The sequence below is a fragment of the Macaca mulatta genome, chromosome 3 (genome assembly GCF_049350105.2).
Source record: "Macaca mulatta isolate MMU2019108-1 chromosome 3, T2T-MMU8v2.0, whole genome shotgun sequence".
NCBI classification, from domain to species: Eukaryota; Metazoa; Chordata; class Mammalia; order Primates; family Cercopithecidae; genus Macaca; species Macaca mulatta.
This window is the reverse complement of record NC_133408.1, coordinates 168,342,445-168,365,286: the sequence shown is the minus strand read 5'-3', so window position 1 is coordinate 168,365,286 and position 22,842 is coordinate 168,342,445. Positions and strand designations below refer to the sequence as shown.

General features: G+C 44.3%; 1 protein-coding gene across 3 annotated transcripts; it reads right to left on the bottom strand.

Moving 5' to 3' along the window:
- Positions 1 to 2,834: 2,834 nt before the first annotated feature.
- Positions 2,835 to 19,595, bottom strand: GARIN1B (golgi associated RAB2 interactor 1B). Of its 3 annotated transcripts, XR_013415511.1 has the most exons (8): positions 19,299 to 19,595; positions 17,997 to 18,181; positions 15,883 to 16,135; positions 11,313 to 11,434; positions 9,563 to 9,866; positions 7,699 to 7,736; positions 4,495 to 4,662; positions 2,835 to 3,484 (listed from the first exon to the last, which is right to left on the bottom strand). XR_013415511.1 is itself a non-coding variant. In XM_015134864.3 (7 exons), the coding sequence occupies exons 1-7, from the start codon at positions 19,542 to 19,544 to the stop codon at positions 3,471 to 3,473; spliced, it is 1,032 nt and encodes a 343-aa protein (XP_014990350.1). In that variant the 5' UTR covers positions 19,545 to 19,595; the 3' UTR covers positions 2,835 to 3,470. The 3 variants fall into 3 exon arrangements, 2 of the variants coding, with proteins under 2 accessions (XP_014990350.1, XP_001090914.1); XM_015134864.3 differs by lacking the exon at positions 9,563 to 9,866 and having other exon boundaries at positions 7,699 to 7,742; XM_001090914.5 differs by lacking the exon at positions 9,563 to 9,866.
- Positions 19,596 to 22,842: the final 3,247 nt, after the last annotated feature.

The window sequence follows — 22,842 nt, the reverse complement described above, 5'->3', positions numbered from 1 at the left end:
GTAAGATTAGGAACCAAGTGCATTTAGGAAGTGTTTGCAACAATCCAGGTGAGTGATGATAATGATGGTTTCGTCCAGATTGGTAGCAGTGGAAGTAGTGAGAATATCAAATTCTGAATATATTTTGAAAGTAGTTTGAAAGGATTTCCTAATGGGTTGGAAATAGGGTGGAGAGAAAGAGAGGAGTTAAGGATGACTCCAAGGTTTTAAGCAAGTAGAAAAATGAGGCTTCCACTTATTAGGTTGGAGAAGACTTTAGAGAGATCAAAGTTTTGAGGGATAATTTTTTTTTTTTCCGAGACAGAGTCTCGCTCTGTCACCCAGGCTGGAGTGCAGTGGTGTGATCTCAGCTCACTGCAACTTCCACCTCCTGGGTTCAAGTGATTCTCCTGCCTCAGCCTCCTGAGTAGCTGGGATTACAGGCATGCACCACCACACCCAGCTAATTTGAGGGATAATATTGAGAGATTTGTTTTGGGCATATTAGACATTCAAGTAGAGATATTAACTAGGCAGTTGGATATGTATCTCTGGAGTACATAGTGGTCTGGACTAAAGATATAAGTTTAAGAGTATATTTGTAGCATGAAATCCGTGTGTTTTGATTACAAGAGATTTAAGGACTGAATCCTGGGAATTTCTGATATTCAGACCTGATTGGGGGGTGTTGATGAGAATGAATCAGCAAAGGAACTGAGAAAAAGGCCAATGAGGGAGGAGGAAAGCCAAGAGAGTGTCCTGGAAGCCAAGTGGAGAAAAGGTTCAGGGAGAAAGCATTCTGCTGACAGTGAGGTGGGGCCTGGTTGGCCATGGGCTTTAGCAATGTGGGAATCTTTGACAGGTTTGTTGAGGTAGTGGATGCAAAAACCTGATTGAAGGGCTTCAAGAGACAATGGAGATTTTTAAAAGTTGGATCCCTTTCACGGAGTTTGCTTAAAGGGGTGGAGAAAACTGGAGCAAGGTGGCAGAGGGGCCAAGAGAGGTTTTGTTTTATTTTGTTCTTTTTTTAATGTAAGAAATAAGTATGTTTAGGAGGCATACTAGTATATTCCTTGCTGATGGGAAGGATCTAGAAGTAGAGATCAAACTGATGATGTAGGAAAAAGGAAAAGTTGCTGGTGTGACATCTTTGGGTGAGATGGGATGGGATCTACTACAAAAGGGAAAGAGCTGGACTTTGCTTGGAGACACAGTTCCTCCATAGTAACAAGGAGAGAAGCTAGAGTCAGTGGGTCTGGATCTAGGTAATTGGTAGATTCGGTGGTGAGAGCCTGAAATTCTCTTTCAATTGTTACTACGTTCTCAGTGAAATAGGAAGCGGGGTCATCAGGAGGCATCGGCAGTTAGAGGAGAGAGAAGGTGTGAAATAGTCATTCAGCAGAGTGAACAGATTTAGGGGAATGTATGATGATTTCCAGGCAACATCAAGGACCTCCTTGAGCCCATGATGATGACTTTGCAGTGAGACTGGTTAGTATGTCATGTGATCTTCTCCAGAGGGGTGCAGTGGCAAGCTTAGCAGCATCACACAGGCATGGAGCTGGTAGAGAACTGGATTTAGCCAAGGAAGGAAGTGAGAGAGACACAAAGATGTTGAGAATGCATGCCAGGAAGTGATAATAATAATGACTGATCACAGGTAATCTAGGTTACAGGGCAAGGAAATGAGAACATGAAGAGAGGGAGGGACAGTGAAAACATGGTAGAAGCAATAGATTGTAGGATTGGTGGGTCAATGGATTATTGGACTCAGGAAAACACAGGAGATGGTATAGCTAGGGAGTGGAAATAATGGGGTTAGGTGCAGTTATTAATGACAAGCACTAGGGTAAAATCAAGGGAGACAGTGGTTGAGGAGGGTGGAAAAAGTATTATTGGAAGGCAGGAGTTCAGGGAACAGAGATCAAAGTATGGGAAGGATCATCTATGTGGATGTTGAAATTACTAAGAATTAGGACATAACTCAGTCTTTGAGTAATGGTGATCCAGGAGCTTATGTTTTTAGCCCTCCAACCATTTCAGCCTGAAAACTACTTCAGTGAGGAAAAAGACACTGCTAGCATATCTTAAGTCAAATCAAAATACCCACCCCAGTTGGGGGATGGGCAGCTTTCCTGAAGTACTCAAAGTCTGTTTCTCATTAAATGTGAAATTTTTCTTTTTTTAAGACAGGATCTCACTCTGTCACCCAGGCTGAAGGCAGTGGCACCCTCACTGCTCACTGCAGCCTCGACCTCCTGGGCTCAAGCAATACTCCCATCTCAGCCTCCCTAGTAGCTGGGACCACAGGCACACACCACCACTCCCAGCTAATTTTTTTTGTATTTTTGGCAGAGATGGGTTTTTGCCATGTTTCGCAGGCTGGTCTCAAACTTCTGGGCTCAAGTAGGTTCACCTGCCTCAGCCTCCCAAAGTGTTGAGATGACAGGCATGAGCTACTGCTTCTGACAGTATTGCACATTTTAAACAAAGAGGCCGGTCCATAGACCATCTGACAAACACTCCTTCATGACTCCCTTCATCTATAATTGGTAAACCTCTGATTAACCTATATGTTGAGCCTATATCTCCTATCTCTGGAATCTCTAATTTAAAAAGTACTAACAAGCTATGTCGACATTTCAAGGGAGTGTTATACAAAAAAGAAGTTGAGCCAGTGTTTGCGGCATGGAGATAATAGCAAACTTAGGGAGTTTGAACACAAAAGAGAAATTCACCCTTCCTTACACACCTTGTCTTACTACGTCCCGTAAGAACCTTTCTGCACCTCAAACCCAAACCTCTATTCAGAACAATAGGGCTAGCAAGTCCAAGTTAGGGAACAGACCAACGATGAAGGAATAAAGCTTTAATCAGAAGAGAGGAACTAGCAAGAAAAACAGACAGAAAGGGAGATGGAAGGTGTCTGGCAGTTCATATTTGTCCAGAATGGTCTGAGCAGGGAAGAAAACATATTTCTTTTTTTGTTTGTTTGTTTATGGCTTTACTTTCAAGTTTTAAATTAGATAAATAGAAGCTTGGTGAGCATCTCTCAGGGGTGTGTCCCTTCTCTTGTCCTCCTTATCTCGTCTGCCAAGTCTCTTCTGTTTCTGTTACTGCTTCTCTTTGTGTCTGTCGTCTGCTTTGACTTCCTCCCGCCACCTTTCTCGTCACCTCCATTTTGCTTTCTTCCACTTCTCTGGTCCTACTTCGCTTTCACTCCTTTCCTCCATCTCTTGGACCCGGCCATTCTGAGAGCACATCTTGCTAGGCCAGCTCTGGCAGTGGCATGGAGGTAGCGTATGCCGAGGTGCAGTGGTGAGGACGTGGTTATGTACAGCTGGAAAGGCTCTGCTGTCACTGTGAGGTGACTATTTTTCCTTAGTTGCAGTTTTCTCCTCCTCTCCATCCTGATAATCCCTCAGAAGCTGAATGCTGCAAAGTGGTATTGATGAGGCTTGCATAGATTCTCCCCATTGTGGAAGGATGGCTCAAATAGAATTTCCTGTGAGCGTAGGAGAGAAAAGTGTTTGATAGGATATAAATTACCTAAAAAGCTCTTTTGTGAGCACATAGATACTTATGCTAATTTTAAAAAATGGTCAACTATCTATAATAGTATCTTGTAAGAGTTGGTGGTGGCTGGGCCCAGTGGCTCACACCTGTAATCCTAGCACTTTGGGAGGCCAAGGCGAGCAGATCACCTGAGGTCGGGAATTCAAGACAAGGCTGGCCAACATGGTGAAACTCTGTCTCTACTAAAAGTACAAAAATTAGCTGGGTGTGGTGGTGCATGCCTTTAATTCCAGCTACTCAGGAGACTGAGGCAGGAGGATCACTTGAACCTGGGAGGCAGAGGTTGCAGTGAGCTGAGATCATGCCTTTGCACTCCAGCCTGGGTGACAGAGTGAGACTCTGTCTCAGAAAAAAAAGTTGGTGGTTTATTAATGATATTTTACTTTAGAAAACAGAAATCACCCCTCCCTTTTAAGGAAATCTATCTCTGGTCAGACAGAGGCACGTAGGAAGTACTTCACAAATGTTTATTAAATGAATGTGTGGATAGACAAATGGGCCTTGAGCATGGAGAGAGAAGGACTGGGACGTTAGGGAGGTCTGACCCCATCCCAGACCCCTTAGCCTACTTCCTTTTCACTCTCTGCACCCCAACCCAAGCAGTAAGAAGGCTCTTCAAGAGCTCCAGGAAAGGAAAAGAGAGGAAAGACCACATGGGGACTCTGCAGAGGAGACCCCTTACGCCTCCCACACAGCAAGAGAAAGCAGCTGTAGCATCAACAGCATCTGGGGGAACTCTGGGGGCCCTGGAGGTGCCACACATCAGGGTTTTGCTCAGCCCAGTTGGGAAAAGAGGGCTGAGGTCTCTGTGGCTAGCATCCCTCGACCATACCACACAGCTTTCTGGAATCACTCTCAGGACCCCAGGACCTGACCCCGCCCTGAGGCTGAATACCAGGGCTGCCCCACAATGGCAGGGGATTCCTCCCATTGCTGTACCTATTGGTGGGGCCAGCTGTGGCCCAGTGGAGGCTGCCAGAGTGCTGAGGAGTGACAGGGGCTGCAGGCCGGAGGGGTTCTCTCTTTCCCACTCTCCATACGTGAATGAAGCTCTCCAACGTAGGTCACGGGTGCAAGGGATGCTGTCTTCACGGGAAGAATCTCTCCCTAGATCAAGTAAAGAAATGCATTTGTTTGTATGCTGGTTCACAGAGCACTCACAGGTAACAGTCGACATTTGGGGGGTGCTTATGATGTGCCAGGCACCATTCCAAACAATTACATGCCTTCATGGTCCTTTAATCCTCACCTCTGTAAGGACAGAGAGGATGAGTAATTTACCAATGGTCACACAAGGAGAGGCAGAGTCAGAATTCCAAGCTGGGCAGCCTGGCTCCAGAGTCCACGTTCTTACCACTATATCACACGAACAAGAAGCACCAGTAAAAGGAGAGACCTAATATGATTCAGATGGGTTAACTGAGTGAATTTCCCCCAGGAGATTCATCTAGCTGAACTAGCAATGGCCTCGAACCTCAGCAGACCTTAAGCCAGAGCCTTTTCTTGATCCACTTGGGCCCGGCTTTTCAAAGGATGGCCCGCAGCCCAGCACCTTGGGCATTACCTGGAAGCATGTTAGAATCGCAGTCTCAAGCCCGCTAGACCCAAGAAATTCAAATCTGCCTTTTAACAAGATCTATGGGGGACTGTTTGGACATTAAACTTTGAGAAGCACTGCCATAATAGGCCACACCACCTGCTGGTGGGGAGTGCAAAGAGTCAGCCACACAGGTGCTGTTGGGCCTCTGGTTTTTCCAATTGTAAGTCTCTCTTATTTATCCAAAAGTTCCAAGAGGCTGGGGTATAACAGTCTTTAAACTGAGAGAGTATGCTACCTCGCCCAATGAGAAAAGATGGCCTGGAGGCCACATGGGATGGTTAATTTCAATTCAATTTCAGCCTAGGAACATCTTGGGCATGGTAGGCCCCATGATGCCAGATACCCTGTGACCCTAAAATTCTGTTTTCTCAAGTCCCAGAAATGTTTGAAATAATCCTCACGTCTGTTTTTTTCAATCCTAATGCCATGGGGTATGTTTTGAGTGTGTATGTTTATACATATGTGTGTTTGAATGTATGTTTAAATGCAGAGAAATTAATCACCATCATGTCATTAGTCGCATAACATGAGAAAACATTCTTAGACTTGGACAAAATGTGAGGCAGCCACAGCTGTGCTCACCATTTAGAACAGGGGCTGTGAGCTGGCAGCCTCCAGGCTGAATGTGGTCTGCAGATATGTTTTGTTTGCCCACTAAGTATTAGCCAATACTATGCTTTAATATTTTATAGGAAGGTAGTATGCCACGTATGTCCAGATCTTTTGGCTTCTCTTGAAAAACTAGAATATTTGGCCTGGATTCCAGCATGGCAACAATTAATGGAAGTCTTAATTGAAGCTTTCACTTTCTCATTGCCACTATCCCCACCGCTCCCTGCTGTCTTCTCAGTTTTGACACCAAGTGTCAGCTGCCAGCAGTTGTTTTACTTATAATAGAATTTAGAGAAAAGTTAACCTTTTCTTACATCCATGTCACCCAGCCCTTTATCCACTTTTTTTTTTAAGTCTGAGTCTCACTCTGTCACCAGGCTGGAGTGCAGTGGCGCGATCTTGGCTTACCTCAACCTCCACTTCCCCAGGTTCAAGCGATTCTCCCGCCTCAGCCCCCCGAGTAGCTGGGACTACAGGTACACACCACCATACCCAGCTAATTTTTGTATTTTTAGTAGAGATGGGGTTTCACCATGTTGGCTAGGCTGGTCTCGAACTCCTGACGTCATGATCTGCCCGCCTTGGCCTCCCAAAGTGCTGGGATTACAGGCATGAGCCACTGTACCTGGCCCCTTTTACCCATTTATATCACCTGCAGACCTATACATTTGTAATCCCTGATTTAGATGAAAGTTAGCAAAGTTCCCCTGGGACCTACAGTCTTCTCTAAATTTATAAATATGTTATGATATTCTGGTTGCCCACTGAACCAACGTGAAGGAATAATTTATTCGTGGCATGGCATATGGGTATTTATTGCCTCCCATTGTGTTCTCAGTCCTCTGCTTCATGCTGTGGACAACTGAGAAGCATGAAAACAATCTAGTATTCACTAAAGAAATATCCCTCAAACCTATAAAACAACTAGGGAATAACGAAAGAGATGTTATGACCAAGGAAGGATTAGCCTGGCAGGAAGGTGTTGTGTGAAGGGTAGGATTTAGTAGGATAGGCAGGATTTAGAGTGAAGCATTGGGGAAAGGAAGTGGATGGGGGATGAAGGAGGCATGGGATAGCTAAGGTTTGCTGGAGCAAAAGATTTGGGCTGGAGAAGATGATTAGGCAGAGGGCTGCTATTAGAGGAACAGTGAGTGAGCAGGTGAGATGGGTGAGATGGGGGAAGATTGTGCAGGGCCATGCATGGCAAACTGAGTGGATTTGGGGTGAATAGAAGCTGGAAATAGGGAACTGGCTGCTTTTTCCAGAATGTGTCATGCTGCCTCATGCAGACTCTGTTTCTTCTTCCTGGAATGCCCTGCCTTATCTGTTTCAGCCAGCTCACTTGCACTCATTGTCTATGACTCAGTTCAGAAACCATGCCTCCCAGGCCAACTTCCTGGCAGGAATGAGGGACCCCCGTCTTTGTGCTCCTTTGGCACCCTAGGCATAAGCTTTGAATGTTGCCTGGAAGGAGACGTTTTGTAATTCGGGGATTTCCCTATCTGACACTACCAAATTATAAACTTCTTGAGGGACCACGGGGTCTTTCTACATGGTGACCCTAAAGCCCATCACAGTAATTGGGACTTACACAGTATTCAGTGCATGGTTTTGAATGAATAAATGGATAAATGAACTTGTGGAAGAGTGCTGCAGGCTTGAGATGAGAAGGGCTGGGCTAGTGTAGGGTCTGGGGGTGTAGAAATGAAGTAAAGAATAGAAGACAAATTGCAAAGAAAGAAGTTGGTTAGGACTTGGTGCCAACTTGATTGTGGTGGCCAGAGAGCCTAAAGGAATTCAAACTAAGGCATGGAAAGACAATGTCAATACTGACAGCACCAGGACAACCAGGATGGGGGCTGGAGGGGATCTTATTCTTATATCCAGAGTAGAAAGCTCTTTGAGGTATGGTACCCTGTGCCCTCCCTTACCTGAGCTGTTCTTGTTGATCTCCACCTTTTTGCTGCTCCTGAAACTCGAGCCATTTCAGGATCAAGGAAATGAAAGTTGAAAGTAAAGGAAAAGAACATTAAATTTGTATTTCAGATCTTGTTCAAAAGTTCCTGATGCAAAGCTTTAGAGACAGATATAAATATGAAAAAGGCCAGCTGTGGCTATATTGGATGGGTGTGACGCATATTAAAGTTCCAGAAAAAAAAATCAGGAAGGGGGAGGTGGAATGGGGTGGGAGGTGGGGAGCAGAGCCCATGCTGCTGATTTTGCTGAGGAGGAGGGGGTGACGCCATCTGTTCAGTTCTGCATCTCAGCCATTTATTTTATTTGCTGTTAAGTTGCATGTTGTTGCCAGTATGCAAAAACTGGTAATAATTGCAACCAGACTAGAACCAGCCCAAATGAGAGAAAAATCATCACTCAGGGACTCCATTCTGGGAAACTGAAGAGAAGGCGCTAAATGTCTGTACAAAGCAATTATCAAGATAGCAGTGAAGCAAAAACGAATCCCTTCCTCCCCTCGTTTCTTACATCCTTCTGATCTGCCCAGACTAGGTTGCCATAGCTCCCTAACTCGTTTTTCCACATCTCTCCTTCCCTTCAAATTAACTGTCAGGCAACAGCTAGCATGACCTTTTCAAAATGTAAATTGGATCACGTCACTTCCCTGTTTAAAATGCTGCTAAGGCTTCCATGACACTGGAATTCTAAATTTCTTCGCATGGCTTCCCAGGCCCTGCCTGGCTCAGTCCCTGCCCTCTTCTACTTATTCTCTTCCACCACTACCTGCTCTTCCACACTGGCCTTCCACCAAGCTTCTTTCTTTGCGGAAGCCTCAGCCTTGCACCTGCCCATTCCCTTAATCTGCCTGGCCCTTCTTCACCCTTTCTTTAGCTGTCTATTGCCTATTTTCTACTTCAGATCTTAGCCTCCTCTCAACTTCTAGAAATATTAAAAGCTGTCTGTGCCAGAGAGTGCCAGTAGGCCCCCAGTGACCCTTTTTGCCTTCTCCCTGGGGGGCACAGTACCTAATTTTGTGTTGTGTACGTGGCTATGCAAAATGAGGAATGCATTTCCCAGCCTCCCTTGCAGCTGAGTGAGGTCATGTGACTGAGTGTGACCAATGAGGTATAAACAGAAGCTGTTCTTTAAATAGTAATTTAAAAATCAGTGATATGGCCAGGCACAGTGGCTCAATCCCATAATACCAGCACTTTGGGAGGTGAGTGGACACATGAGGCCAGGAGTTCAAGACCAGCCTGGCCAACATGAAGAAACCCCATCTCTAATAAAAATACAAAAATTAGCCAGGCATGATAGTGAGTGCCTATAACCCCAGCTACACTGGAGGTTAAGGCATAAGAATCGCTTGAACCCAAGAGGCAGAGGTTGCAGTGAGCTGAGATTGTGCCATTGCACTCCAGCCTGGGAGACAGAGTGAGACTGTCTCAAAAAAGAAGGAAGGAAGGAAGGAAGGAAGGAAAAAGGAAGGAGAGAAAGAAAGAAAGGAAGGGAGGGAGGAAGGAAGGAAGGAAGGAAGGAAGGAAGGAAGGAAGGAAGGAAGGAAGAAAGAGTCAGCGATTTGATATTTTGAGACAGCCAAAAAGTAGTTTCAAACTACCTTGCTCTATTAGAGTCCAGTGCCCTCTAGCTCAGCAATATAACATCTCATCGAGCAGTTCCTTCATTACAGAGCTCTGTATGATATATGGAGTGACAATCTCTAGGATATATTCTTTATACTGGGAAACAGATCAGTCTTTCTCTTGTGTTAATAGTTTTCTACCTCCAGCCAAGTTAGAATTAATAATACAAGTTAATACTTATTGAGAGCTTTCTTACAATTTGCCTCTAAATATGCTGAGGAGCATTCTAAGTGCTTGATACATATGAGCTCATTTGATCCTGACATCTGGATGAGGTTGGCACTATTTTCATTTCCATATTACAGATCTGAAAACTGAGCCCCCAAGTTTCGATATGCTCAAGGGTGCAGTCAGAGCAGTGACTTGGGCCCACGTCTATGTGAGCTCTTTGCTGCTATGAGTGCTTGCCTCCTCTGAGCTGTACTGGTTTTCAGTTTATTACCAGTGCTCAGAAAGAAAGGGAATTTGTTCTGCCTCTGAACTGCTGGTCCAACTGGTTCCTGTTGTGACAAAATTCTCCTCTCTAATACCTCATTTTTCTCTCCTGGTAACATTTACTAATTTATTTCTGTCCTCCCCTTTCTATTAAACCATAAGTAACAGGCACTAGGACCCTGGATCCCACTTTATCTGAGACTGAATATTCTGTGGTACCCTCTGGTCTAAGTACGCTCAACTCATGTTTCTTTTAAACCAACCAGTTTTATACCAAGACTTAATGCTAAGTCATCCGTACATACAGCAGCATTGCCTCAGCCATGAAGAAGACAGATCTGTAGCATGGAGCTTTCCAGAACAGACTCTATATTAAGAAAACGACCACAGAAGCGCCATAAAGTCCAACCAGAGACCTTGGGTGAGTAGGTAAGTAAATCCAATAAGTTGACAATGTTTTGAACTATGGTTTTGGTTATTTCCCTGTAGGACTAGAAACTGGATTAGAAATAAGGTTTTACGTGACTGGGCATGGTGGCTCACACCTGTAGTCCCGACACTTTGGGAGGCCGAGGCAGGTGGATCACTTGAGGTCAGGAATTCGAGATCAGCCTGGCCAGCACGGTGAAACCCTGTCTCTACTAAAAATACAATAATTAGCCAGGTGTGGTGATATGCGTCTGTAATCCCAGCTACTTGGGAGGCTGAGGCAGGAGAATCGCATCAACCCAGGAGGCAGAGGTTGCAGTGAGCTGAGACTGTGCCACTGCACTCCAGCCTGGGTGACAGAGTGAGACTCTTTTCTCAAATATACAAACAAAAAACAACAAAAAAAGAAATTAGGTTTTACTTTTTCACCTGTATACCTAACTTATCCTCATTGTTGGAGAGTTTCGTTTCCTTTTTTATAGTAGTCCTCCTCTGGAGTCAAGCCCACCATGCTTGCTGTGTGGAGAAGGAGAACAAGGCAAGGAGAGCTGGAGGAAGGTTGTCCTGAATCAAGGATAAAGACTGAACAGTGACTGGGCACGGTGGCTCATGCCTGTAATCCCAGCACTTTGGGAGGCCGAGGTGGGCAGCTCACCTGAGGTCAGGAGTTTGAGACCAGCCTGGCCAACATGGTGAAACCGCGTCTCTACTAAAAATACAAAAATTAGTTGGGGGCATGGTGGCACATGCCTGTAGTCAAAGCTACTCGGGAGGCTGAGGCGGGAGAATCGTTTGAACCCTGGGTGACGGAGTGAGAGTCTGTCTCAAAAAGGAAAAAAAAAAAAAAGACTGGATAGTGAGTGACAGTATATCAAGGCCAGGCTGGTCTTGAATTCCTGACCTCAAGCGATTCACCTGCCTCGACCTCCCAAAGTGCCGGGATTACAGGCGTGAGCCACCGTGCCTGGTCACGTAAAACCCTGTGCTCATTAACCAAGATGTTTGGTTTCTGGATCTCACAGCCCAGACCATCTGGGTTGCAGGAAGGAATGTCAGAGGCTGGCCTGATTTAAGTCATGTACCTCAACTGGTTCTGCTGGTGTAAGTCGGCAAAAATCTGAGAGAGGGCTTCACTCTCCCCCTTGGCCATTAGTTGAATGAGACTCTCGCTGGGCTGGGAGGCTTGGAGTTTCTTCTGTACTAACTATATGAAGAAAAAAAGCAGAACCAGGTGGTTAAGGCCTTGGAGTCTTCACATTTTCGTAATATCATGGTTCAGACTCTAAAGTGTTAGAACTCAAAAATTTCCAAAGTGCAGCCACACCAGCTGTTCACAGAGGCAATTCTGAGGCCATATTTTTTGGTTTACACTCCTTGTACAGGTAAAAATGTCCTTTTGTGCCTTAAGGATAATATCTTCGTTACATACTTTTAACATAACTTAGCAGATACTTATTCCTATTAATATACCTTAATATAATGTATGAATAGCCTATTAATATAAGCCTTAATAAAGTTTATGCTGTTTGGTTTTATACTTAAATGTAGGGGAATCATATATTTGTTATAGAAATGTAGTGGGATTTTTCTTTTGAGACAGAGTTTCAGTCTTATGCCCAGGCTGGAGTGCAGTGGCGTGATCTCGGCTCACTGCGACCTCTGCCTCCTGGATTCAAGCGATTCTCCTGCCTCAGCCTCCCAAGTAGCTGGGACTACAGGTGTCTGCCACCACGCCTGGCTAATTTTTTTTTTTTTTTTTTTTTTTTTTTTTTTTTTGAGACGGAGTCTTGCTCTGTCGCCCAGGCTGGAGTGCAGTGGCCGAATCTCAGCTCACTGCAAGCTCCACCTCCCGGGTTTACGCCATTCTCCTGCCTCAGCCTCCCGAGTAGCTGGGACTATAGGCGCCTGCCACCTCACCCGGCTATTTTTTTGTATTTTTTAGTAGAGACGGGGTTTCATCGTGTTAGCCAGGATGGTCTCCATCTCCTGACCTCGTGATCCTCTCGTCTCGGCCTCCCAAAGTGCTGGGATTACAGGCTTGAGCCACCGCACCTGGCCTAATTTTTGTATTTTTAGTAGAGACAGGGTTTCACCATGTTGGCCAGGCTGGTCTTGATCTCCTGACCTTGTGATCTGCCCACCTTGGCCTCCCAAAGTGCTGGGATTACAGGCGTGAGCCACCGCGCCCAGCCTAATTAGTGTTTTAAAATTTAATTTCTCTAAGATATATCCTATATATCCTATAATGTGCTGCTTACATCGGGGCAAAATTAATTTCTTTACTGCTGCTTGTGATACTCAAAAGTGTTCCAGTTGTGCTGTCCATGTCCATAGCCACTCATTCATTCCATATTTATTGAATGCCAACTAGGTGCCAGGTACTAGAGATATAGCCATAAACAAGACAGATAAAACCTCCTGCCTTCACGGAGTTTCTGTTGTAGCTGAAGTCAGACTTACATTCATCATGTTCTGGGGCAAAAAGGCCCAGGTATCTTCACTGGTGAATTCTATCAAATATTTAAAGAAGAAGTAATAGCAATGCTTCATGAATTCTTTCAGAAAATAGAGGAGGCAATCCTTTTCAGCTTCTTCAATGAGGCTAATATTAACTTGATACCAAAGCTAGGGTATCACAAAGATATCACAAGAAAATTTCAGACCAATATCTCTCATGAGCATAGATGCAAAATTCCTCAACATAATGTGAGCAAGCTGAATCTAGTAACATATGAAAAAGAAATATATGCACTGTGACCAGGCAGATTTTATTGCAGGAACACAAAGTTGGTTTAACATTAAAAAAATCAATTAATGTTATATACTATATTAACAAAGTAAAGGACAAACCACATAATCATCTTAATAGATGCAGAGACAGCATTTAACAAAATCTAATACCCATTCATGATGAAAGAAAACAAAAGAAAGAAAACCTTTTCAATAAACTAGGAATAAAGGGAACTTCCTCAACCAGAGTAAGGGCATCTACAAATATTCATAATAAGCATCATACTTAATAGCAAAAAACTGAATGTTTTTTTCCTAAGATCAGGAACAAGACAAGGATGTCTGCTCTTGTTTCTCCTATTAAACGTGTACTGGAGGTTGTAGCTAGTGCAATAGAGCAATAAACAAACCTAGATTGGAAATGAAGATGTGAAAGTGTCCTTATTGCAGATGGCATGAGTGTGTGTGTGTGTGTGTGTGTGTGTGTGTGTGTGTGGTGTGTAGGTAGAAAATCCCAAGGAATCCATAAAACTGCTATAATGTATAATGAAGTTAATATTTAAAAACCAATTGTATTTCTAATACTATCAATGAATGACCCAAAAATGAAATTAACAAAACACAAACATTTCTGTTCACAACAGCATCAACAACAATAAAATACTTAGGAAAACGTTGAATAAAATAAGTGCAGAACTTGCAGAACTTGTCTACTAAAAACTACAAAATAGGCCGAGCATGTGGCTCACACCTGTAATCCTGGCACTTTGGGAGGCTGAGGCAGGAGAATTGCTTGAGCCCAGGAGTTCAAGACCAACCTAGGCAACACAGTGAGACCTCATCTCTATTAAAAACAAAACAAAAGCTACAAAACATTGCTAAGAGAAACTAAAGTATTGAATAAATGAAAAGACATTCCATATTCAGATATTGGAAGACTCAATATTATCAGATGGCACTTCTCCCCAAAGTGATGTATAAATTCAACATGTGCTTATCAAAATTCTAACAGGTTTTTTTGTGAAATTAACAAACTGATTCTAAAATTTATATTAAAATGCAACAGATCTAGAATAGCCAACACAGCTTGAAAAAGAACAAAATTGGAAGACTTATATCACCCATTTTCAAACTTAATATAAAGCTACATTAACCAAGACATTGTTGTATTGACACAGAATAGACAAATAAATCAACAGAATGGAACTGATAATTCAGAAATAAATCCTTATATTGATAGTAAGTTGATTTTTGACGAAGGTGCTAAGACAATTCAATGTGGGAAGGAATAGTCTTTTCAACAAATGGTGCTAGGCTAATTACATATCCACATACACAGAAAAAGTACTTAGATCATTACCTCATTCCATACATAAATATTAACTCAAAATGGATCATAGACCTAGATGTAAGAGCTGAATCTATAAAACTCCTAAAGTAAAACATAGGATAAATCTTTGTGACTTTGGAATGAACAAAGAGTTCTTAGATATGCATAGAAAACCTGATCCATAAAAGAAAAAGTTTCACACCTGTAATCCTAGCACTTTGGGAGGCTGAGGCGGGTGGATCACTTGAGGTCAGGAGTTTGAGACCAGCCTGGCCAACATGGTGAAACCCTGTCTCTACCAAAAAATACAAAAATTAGTTGAGTGTGGTAGCGCATGCCTGTAATCCCAGCTACTTGGGAGGCTGAGGTGGGAGAATCACTTGAACCCAGGAGGTGGAGGTTGCAATGAGTCGAGATTGTGCCATTTCACTCCAGCCTGGGCAACAGAGCGAGACTGTCTCAAAAAAAGAAGAAAAAAGTTGACAATTGCACTTTATCAAAATTAAAAACTTTTGCTCCTCAAAAACATCATTAAGAAAATGAAAGGCAATTCATAGACTGAGAGAAAATATTTTCATATATCTGATGAACAACTTGTATCCAGAATATAAAAAGAATTCTTACAATGCAACAAGAAGAAAAAACCCAATTGAAAAATGGTCAACGCTGGGCACAGTGCCTCATGCCTGTAATCCCAGCACTTCGGTGGGCCAAGGTGGGTGGATCACCTGAGGTCAGGAGTTCCAGACCAGCCTGGCTAACATGGCAAAACCCCGTCTCTACTAAAAATACAAAAATTGGCTGGGCACGGTGGTGCGCGCCTGTAATGCCAGCTAGTTGGGAGGCTGAGGCAGGAGAATCACTTGAGCCTGGGAGGCAGAGGTTGCAGTGAGCCAAGATCGCGCCACTGCACTTCAGCCAGGGCGACAGAGTGAGACTCCATCTCAAAAAAAAAAAAGAAAAGAAAAAGAAAAAGCAGAATAAAACAAAAAGAAACTACAAATACTCTGTGACTCTGCCCTGGAGTTGGCCCCATGCTACAATATGGATGAACCTGAAAAATGTTATGCTAAGTGAAAGAAGCCAGACACAAAAGACTATATGTTGTAAGACTCCATTTATATGAAATGCCAAAGATGAATGTGTAGAGACTAAAAACAGATAATGGTTGCCTAGAGCTGGGAGTAGGAAGAGGGAATGACTGCAAATGGGCGAGGGGGAATTTTTTAGGGTAATGGAAATGTTCTGGAACTGGATTGTGGTGATGGTTACATGACTCTATACATCTACTGAAAGTGTTGAAACTGTGGTTTCAACATAATCCACAATAAAATCCGCAATGGTAGATTTTAGAAAACAATAAACAATTTACATAAAATTGTTTATATAAAATATATATAAAAACAAAAAACAATTATAAAATAAGAAAATCCCCCATAGTGGATTTTATGGTTCTAAATGCTATTCAATAAAGCTGTTTAGAAAAGGCCTCGAGCTGAGATCACCTTCATAGGGTGCTCACATACCAGCTGGATTAAGCTCTACCTCCCTGCTCTGGCCTTGGCTGGAGGTTGGCAATGGTGATTACTTACCTTTGAATCTCCTGAGGGGCTGCAGCAGTTCTTGGGTACCAGGCAGTGAGTGACAAGAATCCTAGGATCTTTGGTGGTGATGGACAGCCCCTTTTGCAGAATTTGAACCAGTCGGATCCAGAAGTGGAAGACAGTCTCAGGATGGTCAGGGTGGAGCTTTAGGTAATAAATCTTCTCGGTGACTGTTCTCAACTGCAGGATGCGTTGATGGTGGTCACATACCTGGAGCTCCACAAACTTCAATGGGAGAATCCTGAAGCCACCAGGGAAGACACACATTGACAACCCTATTGCATCCAATCTGACCCTGTCTTCATTAAAATGAGGAAGGTCTTCTTTAGAACTAAGGCTTTTGGAGGTAGGAAAGAGGGTGCTTTAGCACAGTGCTGTTCAAATGTTGGGGAGACCAAATACACCGGCTGAGTTTGTTTAAAATGCAGACACCTGAAGACACCACTAAAGATTCAGATTCAGTAGGAATTGGGTGTGGCCCTGGAACTTGCATTGTAACTTCCACCCACCCTGCCATGATTCTTGTGTGCCCTAGACCCTATTTGAGAGAGACAGCCTAGGAGGTAAGGTGGCTGGAGTCATAAGATTTTGCAATTTCTTTCTTTCTTTTTTCTTTTTTTTTTTTCAGACAGAGTTTTGCTCTTATTGCCCAGGCTGGAGTGCAATGGCACGATCTTGACTCACTGCAACCTCCGCCTCCCGGGTTCAAGTGATTCTCCTGTCTCAGCCTTCTGAGTAGCTGGGATTACAGTCATGTGCCACCAGGCCCGTCTGATTTTTTATTTTTAGTAGAGATGGAGTTTCATCATGTTGGTCAGGCTGGTCTTGAACTCCTGACCTTAGGTGATCCACCCGTCTCTGCCTCCCAAAGTGCTGGGATTACAGGCGTGAGCCACCGCACCCAGCTGAAATTTCTTTCTTGAAAGCACCAAAGGAGCTTGCCCCACTGTCTGGCTTGTTCATTTATTGAGTTTAATGCCACAGTTAGTCTTCCCAAGGGAGTTAAAGTTCAAGGATCTGGCTTTGGATCTAATATTAGTCAGCTGGGACTGGGCAGTACTTGCTACAGGTACACCAAGAACATCATGAAGAGGTGTATCACCGAGGTAACATGGAGAAATGAAGGGCTTTCCTGGACTTTTGGGAATTTCTAGAGATTCTTGAGATATCCTACAGATTATCTAAAGAGGCCCAAAGATTTAAAAAGACTACTTCATCCTGGACAAGCATGATGTCACTATATGCTACAGCTCTAAGTGAGACTTAGTCCCCTTTATTTTACTGATTAAAAAAAAAAAAAAAACTGGCAGGGCATGGTGGCTCACACCTGTAATCCCAGCACTTTGGGACGCTGAGGCAGGTGGGTCATCTGAGGTCAGGAGTTCAAGACCAGCCTGGCCAACATGGTGAAACCCTGTCTGTATTAAAAATACAAAAATTATCCCGACGTGGTGGTAGGCGCCTATAATCCCAGCTATTTGGTAGGCTGAGGCAGGAGAACCACTTGAACCTCGGAGGCAGAGGTTGCGGTGAGCCAAGGTCCCACCATTGCACTCCAGCCTGGGTGACAGTCTTTTTTGAGATTCACTTTCAAAAGAAAGAAAGAAAGAGAGAGAGAGAGAGAGGGAGGGAGGGAGGGAGGGAGGGAGGGAGGGAGGAAGGAAGGAAGGAAGGGAGGAAAAAGAAAACTGAGGAGCAGCAAATAACTTGTGATTTTAAAAATTGAGTCCAGTTAGTTGCATACCAAGAACTAAAAATAATCTCCTTTCCCCAACCAGTGCTCCATCTGCCCTACCTCACTGCCTCCTTGCCTTGGGCCCAATGCTGAGAGATTTCCTATGAATTCAGTGGCGTCCGTGCAGTGAGAAAGAAAGTGGGCAGGTAGACTGGCCCCTCACTCCTGTCCACATGACATCTCCCTTTGTCCCACTTGGCCTCTGTCCTTCCAGTGTACCACCTGTCTTAGGATACTGTTGTCTAAAAAAATCAGTGTTACTGCTGATGACATCTCTATCTTCTCCTTGAGTTTAGTAGTCAAGCAACCTCCACTTTGCATCCACCCCTCACCCCTCTTGTCCTCCATTCTCATCTGCGTTGCTCACCTCTTCAGGAAGATGTTGGGGGCTGTGGATGGTCTGTTCCATGTCTGGCTCTGCCCCTGGTGCCATTTGACACTGGCCATGAGTAGGATGTTGGGGAGGGGCAGGCAGGGCACTGAGGAGGTCACCCCCAGGGCCATAGTGTAGGAGGCTTTGTAGATGTCTCTCCAATTCCTGCCCCTTTTGACCTGCAACACAGCCCCCAGGCACAACCTGAGCATTTGGCAAAAGCCGCCATCTGTTTCAGCCCAGGGTTTCTCAACCTCGACACTATTAATGTTTTGGGTTGGATATTCTTTGTTGAGGGCAGGATACTGCCCTGCACACTAGAGAATACTTAGTAGCATCCTTGACCTCTACCTACTAGTTCTAGTAGCACTACCAGCCAAATGGGGACAACAAAAAATGTCTCCAGACATTGTCAAGTGTTCCGTGGCAGTTGGGGCCAAATATCAATTCTTATTGATAACCACTGTATTGATTAAACAACTACTAGTATTTAAACAATATTTCTATCACCCTTTGTTAACAATTACCCACAAGAATTACAGCTCAGGAGTTCCCTGCCATCTGTCATTTCTGCCAATCCTCCCTGGACTGTTTCCTGGCCTTCTCTGAAAAATTTATCCTCTTGGTCCTTCCTGAGGGGCCCTGTTATCTCCTGCACCTTAACTGAACAGGAAGGTCCTCTCTAACTCCAAAGTGATGTTTATTCTTGCTTCCATCCAACCAGAGGAGAGCCCAGGCAAGGAGACAAACATGCACCGAGTGCCTGTTAGACCAGGTGCTTTGCTTGCTGTATTAGCATTTCATCCTCAGGTCAGTTCAAACCTTTTACAATAAAGGGGCCAGATTCAGGCTGCACAGGTTACTTGCACAGTCACCTCCCAAGGAGAAGGCAGAAGACTGGAATCTGAGCCCAGCTGTCTCTGGGTCCCCAGGTGCTGTTCTTTCTCCAATCCGCATTTTTGTTCTCAAGAAGTGTCTCTTTTCACTGCCTCTTTTTTCATCTACTTCAGGTGACAGCCTGGGGGCTGAAGTAAACTGGGAGATTAGAATACCGAATTCTCCTCTCAGAGCAGAGGACCCCTGACCTTTCTCCCCGGGTGACAGCTATCTGTAGGAGAAGCCCTGTCTGAGGCTCAGCAAAGCCCAGGTCAGTGGGGATGGCCTTGTATTCCAGGTCACTAGCTTCTTGCCTCAATTCTCACTCCGCCCCAGTTCCAGGGATGGACTCTCTCAGTCATATCTTGGTAACAGGTTTAGAAGAATCAAAAAGTGCTATTCTGTGCCACCCAAGAGTACCTGGACGAAGTTGCTTTCAAACACCACGGAGTTAGGAAACAGGTTGAATTCTGGAGAATGAACCACCTGGCAGAGCAGTCCCTCCTCCACACCTAGGCCCACTCCAGGGTTCGGCTCTTGATCCACAGGAAAGAGGCCCCTGAATTCTTCCCAGGCATTCAGGGAAGGGAAGGTTGGATAGGATCTTGTGACTTTTACTGTCTTCTTTGATTTCCTCCAAGTCTTTCCATGTGGAACTGATGACATTTCTACACATGCTCAGGGGCCTGCTGCACATTTGTCCTGGGATCTCTCTCTCCCCTCCTGGCCTTGGGCAGCTGGCCAAGCCCTGGGACCGCCAGTCAGCTCACAATGATGAATGGATGACATCACGAAAAATCAGCACGGACCTGCAGGAAGGGGAAGTGCAGAGGAGCCTCCCTTTTCCTCCAGAGAGCCTGTGTGCCTTATCGGTGCCTTGATAACCCCCAGCCCTTTTCAGGACCCCAGGACATAGTCCTCCCAGAACTTGCAGAGAAAGCGGTGAGCCAGGCAGAAAGCAAGCAAGGAGGGCTGTCAGGAAGCTCCTTCCACTGCTAAGAGGAAAATGCCCTTCCTGCCTTTCAACCCTTCCTTACTCTGAATGCAACCTATCTCACACAACTTTAAAAGTTGCGTGTCCATTGAAAACCCCGTCTTCCTAAGCTTTGCATCATGTGGGTCCCCGACACCCTGGTGGATCTGCAGGTTATGGAAGCAGTTGCAGGGCAGTTGGTGCCTGCTCTGCATTCTGCCGCGCCAGGCTGCTTACTTCTGCAGGACTTATTTCCCTTAAGAGGTCAAACTGAAGAAGCAGGGGAAGGAATTAGTTTCTTATCCAGAGGCTGGCTTTGTTAGGGCACTGACTGGGAGGAATAGAACCTCTGCTAGGTCCACAAGCTGTTCCCCCTCTCGGAGAGTGACAGCGTCCCTCAACCCTGAACCAGAGGAGGAAAGAGCCCAAATCATGGGCTGCTAGGTCAGGGGGAGAGAACCAAGCAGGCTGACCACTATGCAAGGCCATTCCTGGGAGAAACTGTTTTCTAATTTGGAGCAAATTCTAAATTTTTATTTTTATTTTTGAGATGGAGTCTCGCTCTTATTGCTCAGGCTGGAGTGCAATGGCGTGGTCTCGGCTCACCACAACCTCCGCCTCCTGGGTTCAAGCGATTCTCCTGCCCCAGCCTCCCAAGTAGCTGGGATTATAGGCATATGCCATCACGCCCAGCTAATTTTTTCTATTTTTAGTAGAGACAGGGTTTCTCCATGTTGGTCAGGCTGGTCTCAAACTTCCGATCTCAGGTGATCCGCCCACCTTGGCCTCCCAAAGTGCTGGGATTAGCCACTGTGTCTGGCCCAAATTCTGAATTTATTACATAATGAACTAACCATCAAGGTCAAATGTGACACATACAGAAAAAGAGTTTGACAATCATTACACACAAAGGACAAGCATGGAGGCTGACTTTTGCATTTCATTATAAAGTCAGAGAGAAGCCTAAAGGGCCTGGAGGCTCTCCCCATCCAATTTCATCAGTCCTTCCCTCTGGTCCTTCAGATCACACCCCTGCTCCAGCACCTGTTATAGCTCCTGACTCAGTAAAGCAACTTCCGACCTCACTTTTCTCATTATCTTTTGTTTACCAGGTAGGAAAAGTGATTTCATGGTCACATTCTCTAAGGATTGGATTAGAGACCACATCCTTTGGTTTGCATTTCCCTAGAAATAACCTAGAAAGGGAACACACAGCACAAAAGCGTAGTAATTAATAAAATGATATGTTGCTGTTCACAGTTAAAGCTTAACCACAATAAAGCTCATTGGTTTAGACATACGGTTTGAGTATACTTGGCCATTGAGACACCCAAGAGTCAGTTGGGGAGATGACTTCTCTTTTCCGTACAAGTCTGTTAAGCCCACTTCTATGGTGTTCAACCCTCAGAGGAAGAAGGCTTGGGTGCCCAGTCTAGAAAGCTGATTGTGAGCAAATGATTTTTTAGCTCTAAACAAGATGCTAAACAGTTGTGTAAATGGTGCTTTAAGGTGGCTCACACCTGTAATTCTAGTGCTTTGGAAAGCCTAGGTTCCTGGGAGGATCACTCTAGGACAGGAGTTCAAGGCTACAGTGAGCTGTGATCTTGCCACTGCACTCCAGCCTGCACAACAGAATGAGACCCTGTCTGTATTTAAACAAAAACAAAAACAAACAAACAAACACAAAGATACGCACCCCTTCCTACTTCCCCCACCAAACCTCAAAAACAAGCATATTGAATCTTTATAGAAACCATGTGACAGATACTTAGTTGTCTGTTAGTTGTCTGTCCCAACACCCATTCTGTTTCTTTCTTTCTTTCTTTCTTTTTTTTTTTTGAGACAAGGTCTCACTCTGTGGCCCAGGCTGCTGGAGTGCAGTGGCACAATCTTGACTCACTGCAATATCCACCTCCCAAGTTCAAGCAATTCTTCTGACTCAGCCTCCTGAGTAGCTGGGACTACAAACGTGCACCACTATGCCTGGCTAACTTCTGTATTTTTAGTAGAGATGGGGTTTCTGCCTCAGCCTCCTGAGTAGCTGGGACTACAAATGTGCACCACTATGCCTGGCTAACTTTTGTATTTTTAGTAGAGATGGGGTTTTGCCATCTCTGCTAAAGGCTGGTCTCAAACTTCTGGCCTTAAGTAATCCGCCTGCCTTGGCCTCCCAAAATGCTGGGATTACAGGCCTCAGCCACCATGCCCGGCCCATTCTGATTTTTTAGTAATAGAATACTTGATCATTAGTTGGGCACAGGTCTCCTGTAAGAAAGATTACATTTCCTGGCTTCTCTTGCAGCTAGGTAAGGCCACGTGACTACCTTCTGGAAAAGGAGATGTAAAATTATTTACCAATAACTTTAAACAATGAAGAAAATAGGGTTAATTTACAGGAAATTAGGACTGTAGAAACTACAAACTTGTAGCTTCTGGGGAAAGTTATATAGATGTGGGTTCCAATAACTTGAGAAAACATTGCTTTTTCCTCCTTGTGTATTCAGTAATAATGATGCTGCCACAATTACTGCTGTTTGCACATTTAGTGATGAAAACTTTGGTGACAGCCTCAACTATGCTGACTGTCCTTTGATTTGAGGCCAAAGCCACTTTGGCAGTGCAAGGTATCATTTCATAGCTTGCACAGGAATTACTAGGACATTCAATTGTCAGCTGGGGCTTGACCCAGGTTTTGTGAAGCTAAGAGTTTATACAATTTTGGAAACTCTTAAAAATAAAAAGACTGGATGGAGGAAGTCATAGGGAGTTATTGTTTAATGGGTGCAGAGTTTCAGTTACAGAAGATGAAAAAGTTCTGGAGATGGATGGCAGTGATGGTTGCAAAACAGTGAGAATGTACTTCATACCACTGAACTGCATACCTAAAATGGTTAAAATGGTACATTTTATGTTGTATATATTTCACCACAGTGAAAAGATGCTAGAACTTAACAAATAAAATTAAAACACCCACGAAAGTATGATACAAAA